At 34.7% G+C, this 17,994-nt stretch overlaps 1 protein-coding gene across 1 annotated transcript in view; it reads left to right on the top strand.

The window, feature by feature from the left end:
* Positions 1–17,994, top strand: part of RXRA (retinoid X receptor alpha) — a 380,221-nt gene that overhangs the window by 40,143 nt on the left and 322,084 nt on the right. The window contains 1 exon segment of the mRNA XM_053695798.1: positions 6,995–7,173. Coding sequence (XP_053551773.1) covers positions 7,095–7,173 — 79 coding nt within the window. The 5' untranslated portion in view covers positions 6,995–7,094.

Raw genomic sequence — 17,994 nt, 5'->3', positions numbered from 1 at the left:
TAGTCATTATCCCATACGTCACTAGCTCATGGACTCTTGCTAATTACATGAAAGAAAACATAATTTATGTAAGAACTTACCTGATAAATTCATTTCTTTCATATTAGCAAGAGTCCATGAGGCCCACCCTTTTTTGTGGTGGTTATGATTTTTTTGTATACAGCACAATTATTCCAATTCCTTATTTTTTATGCTTTCGCACTTTTTTCTTATCACCCCACTTCTTGGCTATTCGTTAAACTGATTTGTGGGTGTGGTGAGGGGTGTATTTGTAGGCATTTTGAGGTTTGGGAAACTTTGCCCCTCCTGGTAGGAATGTATATCCCATACGTCACTAGCTCATGGACTCTTGCTAATATGAAAGAAATGAATTTATCAGGTAAGTTCTTACATAAATTATGTTTTTTGTTTACTTGTGTGATTTTAACTTCAGTGTTTACAACTAAATGTATTCTGTGCCTTCTACGCACCCCTTGTGTAGGTGAGGTGCTGCTGGTTAGTCTACTTGCACTCTTATGGCCTCATAGATAGGGATAATAAAGTCAACATTAAACTTCCATGATTTGGAAAGAATGTACATTTTTTTAAAACAACTTTGTTGGAGAGTAGGCTCAGGAGTAGCAATGGAGCTTTCTGAACACATTCGGTAAACCAATGAGAAGCAAATTTGATAAAATATGTAGATTGTAAAGTTGTTGTTTTTTCTAAATTGCATGTTCTAGCTGAATATTTTTACTTTACTGTCCCTTTTAAAATTTGCTGTATACACTTTTATGTACCACTGATTACTTCAAACTACAGCCATGCATTATGTCTGCGCATGCATATAAATTTGGGTGCTTGATGATAGGAATCTGCCGCAAGTAACAATTTTCATGTGTGCACACAAAGGGATTATATTTAAAGGGGCATGATTCATGATTTACAAGAACATGCAATTTTAAACAGCTTTCAAATTTACTTTAATGATCTACTTTGCTTCATTCCCTTGATATCCTCTATTGAAAAGCATATCTAGATAGGCTCAGTAACTGCTGATTGGTGGCTGCACATAGATGCCTCATGTGATTAGCTCACCCCTGTGCATTGCTATTTCTTCAAAAAGGAATATCTAAAGAATGAAACAAATTAGATTATAGAAGTAAATTGGAAAGTTGTTTAAAATTGTATTCTCTTTTTGAATCATGAAAGACACATTTTGGTTTTCATGTCCCTTTAATGTGATATGACAATGGCATATAAACCTATGCATAGTAAAGATATTGTCTGTAAAAGGTGTTGTTGTTTTTTTTTTTAATTTACCGGATAGAAAGTTTTTAATGTTATTAATAAAGTTCTACAGTTTCTCAAATATTTGGCCACCCCTTTCAAACTCATTTTTTTCTTTACCGACACAGTGTAAGGTACAGCCAATGAAAAGCTGTATAACTTCTATTGCCACCCATTGTTCCCAATTATCCAGTTTACCTTCTGGAGTGTATTACATTGTTTATAAATAGCTCCTTTAATGAAAAAAAACAGGAATCTAAGCTAAGGAGACGGACCATTTTTGGTTCAGAACCCTGGGTAGCGCTTGATAATTGGTAGCCACCAATCAGCAAGCTCTACCCATGTGCTGAACCAAAAATGGCTCGGCTCCTAAGCTTACATTCTTGCTTTTCAAATAAAGATACCAAGAGAACGAAGAAAATGTGATAATAGGAGTAAATTAGAACGTTACTCAAACCTGTACTCAGACCTCCCTAACAGGCCAGATTTTGAGGATATCTGAACTGGAGCACAAGTGAAATAATCAACTGATTAATAAACATGGTTATTTTACCTGCTCTCATCCAAGGTAATCCTGAAAACCTGGCCTGTTTGGGGGAACTTGAGGAGAGGTTTGAAAACCATTGCTTTATCTGAATCATGAAAGAAAAAAAATGGGTTTAGTGTCCCTTTAAATAATATCTAAAGAAACCAGTTTCATTGTTTTTTCATTGCAATAATAATTTAAAATAATTAACCTGAAACACAATTTTGTATCCTCACGTCTAATAAGAATTAATACAAAACCTGTAGCCTTATTAAGCGTTGAGCAAGGTACAATGAAACCACTCGTTCTTTCCTGTGTGATGATGTCTTCTAAAGTAAATTGTCCCCCCCCCAGAAACCAAAAGGTTAGGGGACAATAGAGAGTTGCACTAATTAAATCACTTTATATGTTAATGGAGATAATGTTTCTGAACTAATTCCCATTGTTTGACAGACAATGTTCAGAGCTTTTGTGAAAAGCTGGGGCGACCCCACAACTCTGTAGCCTTCCTTTTCATCATCTTTGTTACGGGACAAATAAACAATCACAGCTTCTAAGCAGAGAACGTTTCCTTACACAGGGCAAGACCAAGTTAGGTGCAATGTCACTGCCAGAGTAACAAAACATTTTATAAATACGTCAACCTTATAACCTTTTGCAGAACTGCTAGAATATGTTTTATTTATTTTATTTATTTATTTTTACATTTTTCTAACCTTATTTTATTTTTATTTTTTTAATTATTATTTTCTAGCACACATAGGAAAGAGCAATAAATATTATGAATTATTTATGTGTGAAAAAAGGGATACATTAAAGCTTTTTTATTTAATATTGAAATAAACAGTGCATTAAATTATCATTAAATGCCTGTTTGTGCATTTGTTTATACTAGGAAGATCCTTAAAAAATAAATAAAAACAAACATCAATAAATAAGGCAAAAACATAATACGTTCTAAATTGTTTAACATTGGTAAATCCAAAAAGCAGCAAAGCAAGTCTACTTTAAAAAATATTAAAATTACCCTTTTTAGATGGAGTGAAGAAAAAAAACAAAATAGAAAAAAGAAAAAAAAAGAAAGAAAATGTGTGTAATGTCTTTTTAGCACCTAATGCACAGATTTCTGACCCGCAGGCAGCTTCCTTCCTGTCTTTAAGATCATTTGTTTTATTATACGGCCCCACTAAATTCACTACTAGGTAATTTAAAAAGAAAAAAAAAAAGATAATACACAAGACAACAGCATTTTAGTTTTTTTTCTGATTGACAAAGAATACAATCATTTTGTATCCATTAAAAAATAAATATGATATATATATATATATATATGTGTGTGTGTGTGTGTATATATATATATATTTATATATATATATATATATATATATATGTGTGTGTGTGTATATATATATATGTCTGTGTGTGTGTGTGTGTGGGTATATATATATATATATATATATATGTGTGTGTGTGTGTGTATATATATATATATATATATATATATATATATATGTGTGTGTGTATATATATATATATATATATATATATATATATATATATATATATATAATTTTATTTTTTGCTATTAGCTAGCGTGTTTCTCATTTTGTTTATGCACTAGTAAACAACCATAACTCTGTTTATTCACTATATGTTATACAGAGTTCAGCAAATCTATGTATATTCGTTGGTTAAAGGGCCATTATACACTCATTTTTTCTTTGCATAAATGTTTTGTAGATGATCTATTTATATAGCCCATGAAGTTTTTAAAAAAAAAAAAGTTTAGTTTTGCTTATTTTTAAATAACATTGCTCTGATTTTCAGACTCCTAACCAAGCCCCAATGTTTTATGAGAATACCGTCAGATACCTACTCCAGCTTGCTCCTGTTTGTGTAAAGGGTCTTTTCATATGCAAAAGAAGGGGGGGTCTTATTTCCCACTTGCAGTGGGCTTTCCGACTGCCTTTTCTACAGAGCTAAACTGAGAGCTTCTAAGTAAAATTTTTAACAGTTTTATACTAGATTTTTATATCGGTATCTGTGCATCCTATTCTTTATAGTAGTGTCTATTACATGCAGTTATATGAAAATTAGTGTATACTGTCCCTTTAAGGGGTTAAGTGTTAGCTGGGTCACTTTAAGAATCAATGATGTTTGTCACATGTTTTTAGAGTATCCAATGGACTAACAGCATGTATTTTACATTTTGGATGATTTTCAGAAAGGGTACGTCTATGATTAAGGCACCTTCGCCAAAACATGTCAGACGCTACCTGGCCATCATTTTAACATGGGAAGAATAAAGTTTTGGATTTTTTATATTTCTGGAGTCTGTGTCACACACACACACACACACATATATATATATATATATATATATATGAAATGGTACAAGGATAGACAAGCGCACAAGAAGGCACTCCTAGTGTAATATGTCTTTGACTCAAGAACACATACAGTCAAGAGACAATTACACACTCACTTGGTTTAACCTCATCCACTATGAGGTATATTTCCAGCTCTGGAGTACAGATGATATCTGTTATGGGTTCTCCTCCTGGGAAAAGTTTCCTTTGGTCTTCCACTGTATGGAATTGCTTGTAAGGAAAAAATTAATTAGCCAATATCCCCACTGTTAAGTCAACGAATCATGGTCTCTCCAGTGTATTAAACTAGTGACAGCAGTGTGGGTAAAAAGTATATGTATTTATTCTATGTACCAATATATAATCATACAAGCCTGCAGTCTCTTAATAGGTCATGCAGATACAAAAAGCGCAAAACATAAAATGATTCCTGAACAGGATACAGTCTAAAAACACATAGACAAATAGCCTGAAGATGGCAATAAAAGAAAAGGAAGCGTGAGCGTGACAGTCCTGGATATGTGTATTTCCACACCAGCGTGTCCGCTAATTTGCTCCGTGTATGGCTTATAAAAACGAGTTCCGCCCCTGCCTACATGATTCAAACTAGAGCGAAATAGTGGAGCAGCTGTTGTACACTAATAGTACATTGAGTGTTGAACCACTGACGCTCGTTTTTATAAGCCATACACGGAGCGAATTAGCGGACACGCTGGTGTTGAAATACACATATCCAGGACTGTCACGCTCACGCTTCCTTTTCTTTTATTGCCGTCTTCAGGCTATTTGTCTATGTGTTTTTAGACCGTATCCTGTTCAGGAATCATTTTATGTTTTGCGCATTCTGTATCTGCATAACCTATTAAGAGACTGCAGGCTTGTATGATTATATATTGGTACATAGAATAAATACATATACTTTTTACCCACACTGCTGTCACTAGTTTAATAGACTGGAGAGACCACGATTCATTGACTTTTAACAGTGGGAATATTAACTCATAGTGGATGAGGTTAAACCTAGTGAGTGCGTAATTGTCTCTTGTCTGTATGTGTTCTTGAGTCAGACATATTACACTAGGAGTGCCTTCTTGCGCGCTTGTCCATCCTTGTACCGTTTCAGAAACTTTTGGGGAAGAACCTCACGTAGAGGGGAACACTCCATATCAGACGAAGCTGCAGTGAACAGGGGTACACTGGAACTGATCCTAAAGATTTTAATGGTTTTATGGACGACCTTTATAAATGAAAGTATCTATTCTAGATCAGTGGGGTTACACACACCTAGTTTGTTTATACCATCTACATCCAGAAAGAGGTGTACTGTTTAAGTGAGTATGCATATGAATAGATCACTGCACTATATATCCTAAGCGCTGATCAACTCCTATACATATATATATATATATATATATATATATATATATATATATATATATATATATATATATATATATATGTGATTGTCTGTATATACAACATATATATATATTATTTTTTTTTACCCCCCGCACAGCATTTAGCAACTGTTTGATATTATTATTTTTATTATTATTAATAAAAAAATACATAAGTCTCTAAAGTCAGCTCTGACCTTGGTGCCTTCAGCACACCCTTAGTGCTGATCTTAGGGCATACAACAAGGCTCTTTGCTGTATACAACAAAAGGACCAGTAAAGACCATGCAATAGAACTTAGTCTAAACTTTAAACTAGAAGTAGATTTTTTTCTGACAAATTTCAAAGTTCCACTCCCCCTGTATCATGTGACAACAATCAGCCAATCACAAATGTATATACATTTATTCTGTGAATTCTTGCACATGCTCAGTAGGAGCTGGTGACTCAAAAAGTGTAAATATAAAATGACTGTGCACATTTTGTTAATGGAAGTAAATTTGAAAGTTTTTTTTTTAATTGCTGCTCTATCTGAATAATGAAAGTTTAATTTTGACTTGAGTATCCCAAAAATAAATAAATTGACACTGTTTAAACAATATTATTTAGAAAATTTGCTAAAATGTAGTATAACCTGTTTAGCAGGTTACTTTTAAGTTCATATACAATTTACAATATTTTATACTTGTTCAGAAATCCAAAAGTGACACAGAACATTTTCCACCGATCCATAAAGATGCACTATAGTTTCATAATTATAATCATAGACACAGACAGAATGTTTTTCAGGATGCAAAAAGAAAATCAATTAAAAAAAAAATCTGATGAAGTGCATGAAATGCGTTGGATAATGGTTGTATTATGCTGTAGTGATGGTACTAACCATAGACAGTTTTGCCATGTGCAGACAGTTACTTGTACATATGAGCTGATGATGTGCATGAAATACGTTGGATAATGGTTGTATTATGCTGTAGTGATGGTACTAACCATAGACAGTTTTGCCATGTGCAGACAGTTACTTGTACATATGAGCTGATGAAGTGCATGAAATGCGTTGGATAATGGTTGTATTATGCTGTAGTGATGGTACATTTTTAAACTGAACAAATAAAACATTTGGATTTTATACTTTTGCATTTTGCACATACTGTTTATCTGATAGTTTCTAATTGGACAACTAGTATCCCCCTAAAACAATAGATTTAGTGCAAATCTTTCTGCAAATGTTATGAAATGTTATATTTAATACAATAATATAAGTTTATATGTTTCTGAGATAGCTGTAGTATTTATTTAAAGTCATATAATACTCCCTTAGATTGTAATATAAAAATTTGAATTATGTTTAGTAAAATCTTTTGCAATATACTTTCATTGTTTATTTTGACCCCTTTCCTGTAAATTAACTCTGAATATTATGGGTTTTCCAGTTTAGAGAACTGTAAGTGCACTCTACAGACTTCACAGGCCTAGCCCTTCCACATCTTTTCCTTACTGGCCTCGGCAGCAGTGATAAGAAACTGCAAAACAATGCAAGTTCTGTTTAAAAAAGACAGTGGCTACTCGTGTTTACTCCAGTCTGGAATGGCTTCTCCAAATAAGTTGTGGGGTAAGTCAAGCAATTAAAAAAACATTTGCAGCAAACAAAGTGTTAATTTATTGTTTAAAAAAAATGTTTTGATTACAAGATAGTTTATATCCTTTTAAAGGGCCAGTAAACCTTTCAAGGCTGTTACTTTATCGGCTCATTAATAACTTTTTCTCATCAAGTAAGCACACATTTCTTTATGGACAACAAAGCTTTAAACTTTTTATTTTTTTATTTTTAATAATATAGTAAAACATATATCTGCATATTATTCTCAGGCTAAGCTTTAGTTTGCATACAACATTGTGTCTTGTATTTAATTTAGTGTTTAAGGTCTCTTTTACAGAGTAGATGTTAATTGACTTGGTTCATTATTTTGTTGTCTCAATCTCATCCATCGTTTATAAATATGTTTTAATGTTGAATAGCGCACCCCAGATAACACTGTGTACTTTTGTCTTTCCTGTTACTAATTTTGCTCTGATGCCACAGCTGGGAGATATTTCTATGAAACTACTACTTTTTTCTTGATTTCCTTTTACAGACAACTCCTAACTTAGCTCACAACATACTTTATGCCAGTTTCTTTAGCATTTAGGGATGGTAGCCTCACCCCTTACTGCCTTGTTCCGAGGTGTGTATAGATTCTTGCACAACAAGAACAACTTTATTAGGTTAAAGTCTGACGCTTACGCATTAGCCTTGGACTTTAGACTCAAGGGACAAGTTTATATGTGCTGGAGAGTGGGTGGAAACAGCCCGTCTGTCCAAGTAAGGGGACCGTTCATTTAACCATTTGATGGCTGGAAATGTTTTTAGCTTTATGTTTCCTATGACAAAGAGACGCACTAAGCATATAATAACAATAACCTGACCATAGTGTATTTTTTGTATTATGAGCTGTTTTATAACACAGTTTTTTTCAGTACAAAATCAAAATTAAACTTTCATGAGTAAACGAATAGTCTACACCAGGGCTCGACAAACCCAGGAGCCAGGTAGCCACTGGCTTCTAGAATTTTACCCCTGGCTCCTAACTTTTTGGGTTATTCTTCATAGATCTATTCACAAATACCACTGTCTGGCTCCTAAAAATATGTGCGGCTCCTAAATATTCTTACTAGCTCCTACATTTTAAATAGATTTGTCGACCCCTGGGACTCTACACCATAGTCATCTTAAAGTCTTACATTTGATTAAGTCATAAATAGCCTCCTGCATCCTTTCTATATCATGCAGCGGGAACAGTAAAAAATGGCTGCCAAGCTCCGCCTACTGAGGCGATCACAATCGGGGCTGCATCTAGAAACTCTGCTGAATAGCATTGACAGTCTGTTCTTACCTCACAGCACTTACTCAGAGAGCCTAAGGATCTTGTATCATCTGGTAATGACTTAGTTTGTTAACTGCTTATATGACACAAGCCCCACTGGTGCTCTGAGCAGCTGCAGTATATAAAATGCTGGTGCACTGAGAATATCTAGGTATGTATCACGTGCACGTTCAGAGAAAAATGGTAACTTTTACTAGAGGCATTTGTGCCAATACTTGTATATTGCAAACATGTTTCTATCTAAAGATGTAATTCTTCAATGTGCATTTAAATTTTGACCGGAATGTCCCTTTAAGCATGGATTGGGTATAAGTACTATCATGGGAATTAAATGATCATTTTAAATATTTTCAGAACAGTTATTTTGTATACAAACCTTTACATTGCCGTGTATATTACCGTAGTATGAATAACATATGGGTTTGATGACAGCCTAACCGACATTAGCATTTCTCACATTCATATCTATGGTAATGTCTCATGGTGCAATAACTTGCATGATGATATTGTTATTAGGCTATATTATCAAACAACGGTCTTATCGTCCAGACAGGTCTGTAACACTTAGCTATGCAGCGTCTTGCAGATACATTTTGCTGGCAAGAGATTAAATGTGATTATTGTAAATGTATATAAAAACACACACATGGACAAATATATCATTTAACTTTACCAGTCAGTCAGTGTTATAGATAGGAAAACACCACATTTTAAATGGACATTGTACTCCAATTGTCATATAACTGCATGTAATAGACACTACTATAAAGAATAATATGCACAGATACGGATATAAAAATCCAGTATAAAAAAATTATTTAGAAGCTTCCAGTTTAGCACTTTTGATGAGGTTAGGCTGGGATACCCACTAAAAGTGGCTGGGAAAGCAGAAAGAGCAAACACTTCCCCTTCCCTGCATATGAAAAGACAGATTATACAAACAGGAGCAAGCAGCAATCTGTAGACGTCAGTATACAGCTAATACTTTGGGGCTTGGTTACGAGTCTGAAAATCAGCACAATGTTATTAACCCCTTAATGACCACAATGTACCCTGTATGTCACTGGACGTTAAGGTTTTTTTCCGGACATAATAGCACAAGTCTAGCATGAACACGCTATTAATGCCCTCCCTCCAGCAGGCTTTGTGGAATAGAGCAGTCTCAACGCTGGTGACAAGACCGCGCTATAAAACAATCAAGTCCCAAAAAAAGGCCAGTGACATACAGGGTACGTCGCTGGTCCTTAAGGGGTTAAAAAATAAACAAAACTATACATTGTTATAAAAACACTCCCAGATGGGCTATATAAATGTATGATCTATAAGACATTAAAGGGACACTGTACCCAAAAAATGTCTTTTGTAATTCAGAAAGAGCATGCAATTTTAAGCAACTGTCTAATTTACTCCTATTATCAATTTTTCTTCGTTCTCTTGCTATCATTATTTGAAAAAGAAGGCATCTAAGCTTTTTTTTGGTTTCAGTACTCTGTACAGCACTTTTTTATTGGTGGATGAATTTATCCACCAATCAGCAAGGACAACCCAGGTTGTTCACAAAAATGGGCCGGCATCTAAACTTACATTCTTGCATTTCAAATAAAAATACCAAGAGACTGAAGAAAATTTGATAATAGGAGTAAATTAGAAAGTTGCTTAAAATTTCATGCTCAATCTGAATCACGAAAGAAAATTTTTGGGTACAGTGTCCCTTTAATGCAAAGAAAAATCTAGTGTATAATGTCCAGTTAAAGTGAAATTTCTATCCCTGTATATATACAAATATACATACAATTATGAACCAGAAGTGTCAATGCTTCACATCATCAGTGAGATACATTAAACAAAGTGGTTTATTATATATTTTATAGAAATAAGTACATTTTATGGTTTCCTAAAACCCATTTATTGGGAGTCTTCCTCTGCACATGAGATCAAACACTAATTCCTTCAGCCTTTCTCTTTGCTGAGTGTGAAAGTAGATTGAGGAACAAAATGTCATATTTGGCTCAGGATGGTGCCTCGGGCTCTAGTAATGACAGAAAAGACGCAGTAGCGACGGCTCCCTCTGCAAGTCTGTTCTTGTTAGCTTCTCCAACAAAGCTGCAGAATTCCCATCCTGCCACATTAACCTGATAATTGCCAAAAAGTGCAAAAACGCTTACTGATTGATTTGATTTATATTGTTCCAGAAATGATGGTTTTTTTATCTTTAGATTTAAACCAGGCTTCAAAGCATCACACTCAGTTGATGATGTTTACATTCATGAGAAACATCTCACAATTCCTGTTTTTTTTTTTTTTAAGGAATCATTTACTTTTATAAAGACATAAAAACATTTTATTATTGGTTGAATATAATAAAGTATTTAACCCCTGCAAAAGGGTTTTGGAATGGCAATGGAATAATCCTGAGCTGAATATGGCCAATGATTGGTGGCTACACACATATGCTGTCCCTGATTGGCTTTGCAGTTGTGTTTAGCTCAGGACCATTAGCACATTGCCATTCCAGTGCTGACTCAAACCCATAGTTATCTGCAAGGAACAGTAGAATAATACAATTATATTGCACATTATATCATTTTATTGTTGTTGTTTTATGTTCCACAGATAACTACAGAATCATTATTTTGGACACATCTTGTAGTTGCATTGTTTTGCAGTCCAAGTAGATATCCTTTGTAAAGTATGTTTATCTTATCTAATTTGCTGGGGCCAATAAAGGAAGATTGTACATGAGTTCCTGCACTGATCAATCAATTACTTTGTAGAATGTTGTAGGGTCAATGTTCTAGATCCTACACAATGCAATGCAGACTCTCTGGGGCAGCAAAAAATAAATAAAAAAATAATGATATATATTTTTAATACAATAACATTACAGGTAAAGCAAGCAAAGTAAATAATGTAGGAACATAAAATTTTTACTATGACTATGGGTATTACATTTTGAGTTTAGTGCACCTTTTAAGGGACATTGTACACTAGATTTTTCATTGCAGAAATGTTTTGTAGATGCTTAGTTTATATTGTCCATCTGGGAGTGTTTTTGTACATTATGCTGATTTTAAAACTCCTAACTAAGCCCCAAAGTATCAGATGTAGACTCAAGTCTACAGATTCCGGCCTGCTCCTGGTTTTCATATAGGAGGGAGGAGGTAGTGTCTGCTCTTCATGATTTATCAGCTCCTTTCACTAGGTGTCCCAGCCTAACCTCATTAGCAGTGCTAAACTGGAGGCTTCTAAGTAAGTTTTTAAAAGGTTTTACACTGGATTTTTATATCAGTATCGGTGCATATTCTTCTTTATAGTAGTGTCTATTACATGCAGTTATATGAAAATTAGTGTAAACTGGCCCTTTAAAGGGAAATTATACACTCATTTTTTCTTTCCATAAATGTTTTGTAGATAATCTATTTATATAGCCTATACATTTTTTTTAAATGTATAGTTTTGCTTATTTTTAAATAACATTGCTCTGTGCATCTTATTCTTTATAGTAGTGTCTATTACATGCAGTTATATGAAAATGAGTGTATACTGTCCCTTTAAGGGTTTTTGACTGGGAGAGATTGTGTAAATACAGCTGTTTGCCGTCAAATGAAAGACGTGTTTGTCAGGTGAAGCACGGATATGGTTTGCTGCTTGTACCTACCTTAAGGATAAAGACTAGTGCAGAGGCGGATAATGTACGGTGTGGGAGAGACTTCTACCATTCTCCTTATTGTTCTGCAGTGGGGAGCGCACACTGCGTCCTTTACTCTATGGCTTGTGATTACCAGAAGAAAATATGATTATTTGACATTCTAGGTAGGAAGTTTAAATAAATCCATAGCTTACCAGAACCCGCATTTCATTAACCCCTTTGATGACAGACTGGAGTACAACACATTGCTTAATAGGATATGAAACCCTATTTTTTTCAGGATTCAGTTATAGCAGCAATTTTAAGCAACTTTTTAATTTACTCCTAGTATCAAATTTTCTTTGTTCTCTTGGTATCTTTATTTTAAAAAGCAGGAATGTAAAGCTTAGGAGCCGGCCCATTTTTGATTCAGCACCTGGGTAGTGCTTGCTGATTGGTGGCTAAATGTAGCTATACAATTGCAGTAGTGTAATGTATTAGAGCATTTAACTCTTGTTTTTCTGAGAATTTACCTCTGCATAAGGGTTAAACACATAGCCAAAGCCAGCTCCAGCTCCAGAAAAGCAATGCAGTAATGGGAACTAGCTGGTAAGATAAAGACAAAAGGTATATGTGTATAACAAGTTACAACCAATCAGCAGCTAGCTCCCAGAAGTGCATTACTGCTCCTGAGCATACATAGGAATGCTTTTTAACAATGGGTATCAAAAGAATTAAGGGGCCACAAAAGTTAGTTTGATTCAGACAAAGCAGCAATCTTAAATAAACTTTCCAATATACTTCCATTAATTTAAAAACGTCCGTTTTCCTTTAATATCTACATTTTCTGAGGCTCCGGCTCCTACCGAGCATATATGTATATGCCTTTTGTGATTGGCTGATGTCGCATGATACAGGGGGAGGGAAATTCGGATTAACTTTGTAATTTGCCATAAAATATTTTAATGCTTGTTTCAAATTCAAAGTAAGTGCAATTGCATTGTATTTTTATTGTGTGTTTGTCAATTATTACATTCTAATGTATTTAGTGTTCCCTTAAAGGGACACTCAAGTCAAAATTAAACTGTCATGATTCAGTTAGAGCATGCAAATTTAAAAAACTTTCCCATTTACTTCCCAGTTTACTTCCATTAACAAAATAAGCACAGTCTTTTTATATTTACACTTTTTGAGTCACCAGCTCCTACAGAGCATGTGCAAGAATTCACAGAACATGCATATATGAGTTTGTAATTGGCTGATGGTTGTCACATGATACAAGAGGAGTGGAAATATACGTAACTTTGAAATTTGCCAGAAAAAAATCTACTACTCATTTGAAGTTCAGACTAGGTGTTATTGCATTGTCTTTTTGTCGTGCATTTGTTGTTTATGCAAATCTAATGTATTTACTGGTTCTTTAAATATATTTGAGAATAGAAGTATATAAAAAAAGGCTCTTAAAACTTCATTGTAGAACACAAGCAGTACTGAGAACAGCACCAGTATATATATATTGAACAAGATGTATAGAACAACAGAACTATTCCATTAAAACACACAGTCTCTTCATTGCAGGATCATAATGCACAGTACAGCACACAAATGTTTTGGGCAATAGATATGACAGCATGATTAAGGGCCCGAAACATCTCTGTGCTGTATTGTCATTATGATACTGCAATAAAGGGACTGTGTGTCCAGTTTTAATTGAGTGGTGCTGTTGTTCTTAAAACTTCATGCCCCATCTTAACCATTAAAGTGTAATTCTGATGTTTATGCCACTTTAAGGTAGTTTTTTGTTGGAAGATAAGAAAGAAAACAAAAGACTTTTGATAACTTAAGAAGTGGCACCTTAGTATGGGATCCTTCAGTGTTTGCCAATAGTTAGTAAAGCCCTGATACTGGGTATTGAAACTTGCTGTAAAAATGAATCTAAAAGCTGAATGGCTCCTTCCTCTGGCCATGAAAGGGTTAATGCTGCCTCTCATGCAAGGAGGTATAATGCATCTGCAGATCTGTCTCCCGTGTTGGTTTTATTTTGCTGAATGTTTCATTCTTTGCCAGCTGACGTTTGTTTGTGAGCTTTTGTTAGCTCCATGTCAGATAAATACTGCTCCCTTATTTACTTACTCGTGAGTTGTGACGAGAGACTTGTGTGTCACTTGCCTCATTACTGTCATGTGTTTCAGCAAGATACGCAGAGCACAAGCTTCGTGTACTGCTATTTTATTTATGTCGTTTTTAACATCTAGAATTATATTTTTGAAATTGCACTTTTACAATCAATTTTCTTATTTATTTATTATTAACTCTCACTATTAACTTAGGGATATAAAAATGCTCTAACCCCCTATAAAAGGAATACACACATAAATAAAGTCAGCTCTAGATGTACACATCTTGTGAGCCAATGACAAGAGGCAAATATGCAGGGGTCAAACACGTAGCTATATGCAAACTACAGTACAATAATAACATTTAATAACACATTTATTTATTACACTTGTATGTCCCTTTAAATAGGCAGAAATGGCAGGATTAAAGGGACATGAAACCGACAATTTTTCTTTCATGATTCAGATGGGGCATACAGTTGTTTATTTCTATAGTTAATTTTTGCACTATTCTCTTGGTTTCCTTTATTGAAGGAGTAGCAATGCACTACTGGGAGAGAGTAGGGATAGTAAGCCAATGAAAATAGGCATATATGTGCAGCCACCGATCAGCAGCTAGCTTTAAGCTTCTGAGCCTACCTAGGTATGCTTTTCAACATGGGATACTAAGAGAACTAAGGAAATTAGATAATATAGGTAAATTACAAAGTTGTTTAAAAGTGTATGCCCATTTTGGGTTTCATGTCCCTTTAAATGACTTGGATAGAATATGACATTTTAAACAAGTTTCCAATTTACTTCAGTTAAAAATTAGCTTAGTTCTCTTGGTATCCTTTATTAAAGAGTAAACCTAGGTGAGCTCAGGAGCGTGCACTGGTCTCTAGCCATCTGGCAGCAGTGTTTACAACATTGTTTATAGCAGTGCTATACATAGTTCCAAACACTGCTAAAGACGTGCGCTCTCCTGAAATCCAATTAGCCTACCTAGGTTTACTCTTCAACAAAAGATGGCAAGAGAACAAAGCAAATGTGATAATAAAAATAAATTGGAAACTTGTATAAAATTGTGTGCTCTATAAGAATCACAAATGTTTAAATTTGATTTGACTGTACATTTAAGCTATTATTATGACCAGCTCTTGGAAGAAAGTGCAGTTGATATATGAAATATCCATCTTTTAGAATAGGTTGGGATAAATACTATGCAAATATTGACTGGGCGCTAGCGAGACACTGGCAACATTATCCGATTAGTTGTGCATCTGGTGCGTCACGGACACACTGACCAATCAGGTAATGCAATAATGGCCAAGGACAGATACGTTCTAAAGCGTTCTGTTCTTATCAGAGCCACCTTTGGGAACCTAACCATGAGTCCCACCCCCCACAACGTGCTTTTAAAGGTTCTCGAACAATTCAGTCCGAGAACCTGCAAAAGCACATAGTGGGGGTGAAACCCATGGTTCCCAATGGTGGCTGCAGCACCCGAGGCTCTGATAAGAACAGAGCTCTCTGGAGCCTTCGGCCGTTTTTGCATAATCTGATTGGTCCGTGTCTCAGTGTCTCCGCGAGGATTCACAACTTATCAGGCCCACAGTGAGACCAATAGCGTGTTTAATATGAGCCATACTAGTTTAATTTAGATTTTTTGTTTTAGTAAAAAATAAACGTATATGTCTTTTTCCCATGTGTCCTAATGTCTTAATCCCAGTTTCAGATCATTAGCTGTTATGCACATTGTTAAATTGGCGTTTAGGCGTTGGGTATTACACTGACATAGGGCAGGGTCAGCTGACATACAGCCAGGTTGCCAGTTTTTGCCTGCTGGTATCTGCAGGGGCAGGAGAAATCTCCCAGCTGTTACACAGGAGCCACACTCTGCTATATATAGACGGCCTCCCCGCCTTGTTATGTACCACACATCGCTCAGGGTAGTCGTTGCACTGTCGTGTAATAGAATCCATTCCTGCCATTGCTAAAGTAGTCATAAAGCATATACAATTGTGCTGCTAAGAAACACACACACACACAAATAAACACATACACACAACACATATAAACACACACAACACATATAAACACATACACACGCATATAAACAAACATATAGAAATATAACACACACAGCACATATAGAAACATACACTGCACATATATAAACACACACAGCACATATAGAAACATACACTGCACATATATAAACACACACAGCACATATATAAACACACACAGCATATATATAAACACACACAACACACATATAAACACACACTGCACATATATAAACACACACTGCACATATGTAAACACACACAACACACATAGAACCACATACACACAACACATATAAACACACACAACACATATAAACACATACACACGCATATAAACAAACACATACACACAACACATATATAAACGCACACAGCACATATATAAACACACACAACACACATATAAACACATACACACGCATATAAACAAACACATACACACAACACATATATAAACGCACACAGCACATATATAAACGCACACAGCACATATATAAACATACACACTACACATACACACTACACATACACACAACACATATATAAACACACACAACACACATATAAACACACATATAAACACACACAGCACATATATAAACACACACTGCACATATATAAACACACACTGCACATATGTAAACACACACAACACACATAGAACCACATACACACAACACATATAAACACAAACACACACAGCACATATATAAACACACACAGCACATATATAAACACACACAGCACATATATAAACACACACAGCACATATATAAACACACACAACACACATAAACACACACAACACATATAAACACAAACACACACAGCACATATATAAACACACACAACACACATATAAACACACACAACACATATAAACACAAACACACACAGCACATATATAAACACACACAACACACATATAAACACACACAACACATATAAACACAAACACACACAGCACATATATAAACACACACAGCACATATATAAACACACACAGCACATATATAAACACACACAACACACATATAAACACATACACACGCATATAAACACAAACACATACACACAACACATATAAACACACACAACACATATATAAACGCACACAGCACATATATATATATATAAACATACACACTACACATACACACAACACATATAAACACACACAGCACATATATAAACACACACACCACACATAGAAACACATACACACGCATATAAACAAACACATACACACAACACATATATAAACGTACACAGCACATATACACACAACACATATAAACACACACAGCACATATAAAAACACACACAGCACATATATAAACATACACACCACACATACACACAACACATATAAACACACACAACACATATATAAACACACAACACATATATAAACACACACAACACACATAGAAACACAAACACATACACACAACACATAGAAACGCACACAGCACACATAGAAACACACAAACTTGACACTTATAAACACACACATATCTTCACATATACACATACACACACTTATAAACATATACACACATCTATACACTCACACACACACTTATAGACACATACATACTCTACATATTTTTTGCTAGCCTTCAGGACTAGTAAGAACAGATTGGTAAATATAAAGTATTTTTTCCTGCAGGAATTAAGGTCATATTTAGGCTTTTTATCTTTAAACTA

Source organism: Bombina bombina, chromosome 12 (assembly GCF_027579735.1).
Source record: "Bombina bombina isolate aBomBom1 chromosome 12, aBomBom1.pri, whole genome shotgun sequence".
Classification (NCBI taxonomy): domain Eukaryota; kingdom Metazoa; phylum Chordata; class Amphibia; order Anura; family Bombinatoridae; genus Bombina; species Bombina bombina.
Note: the sequence above shows the minus strand (reverse complement) of the source record. Positions and strands in the feature narration are given on the sequence as shown.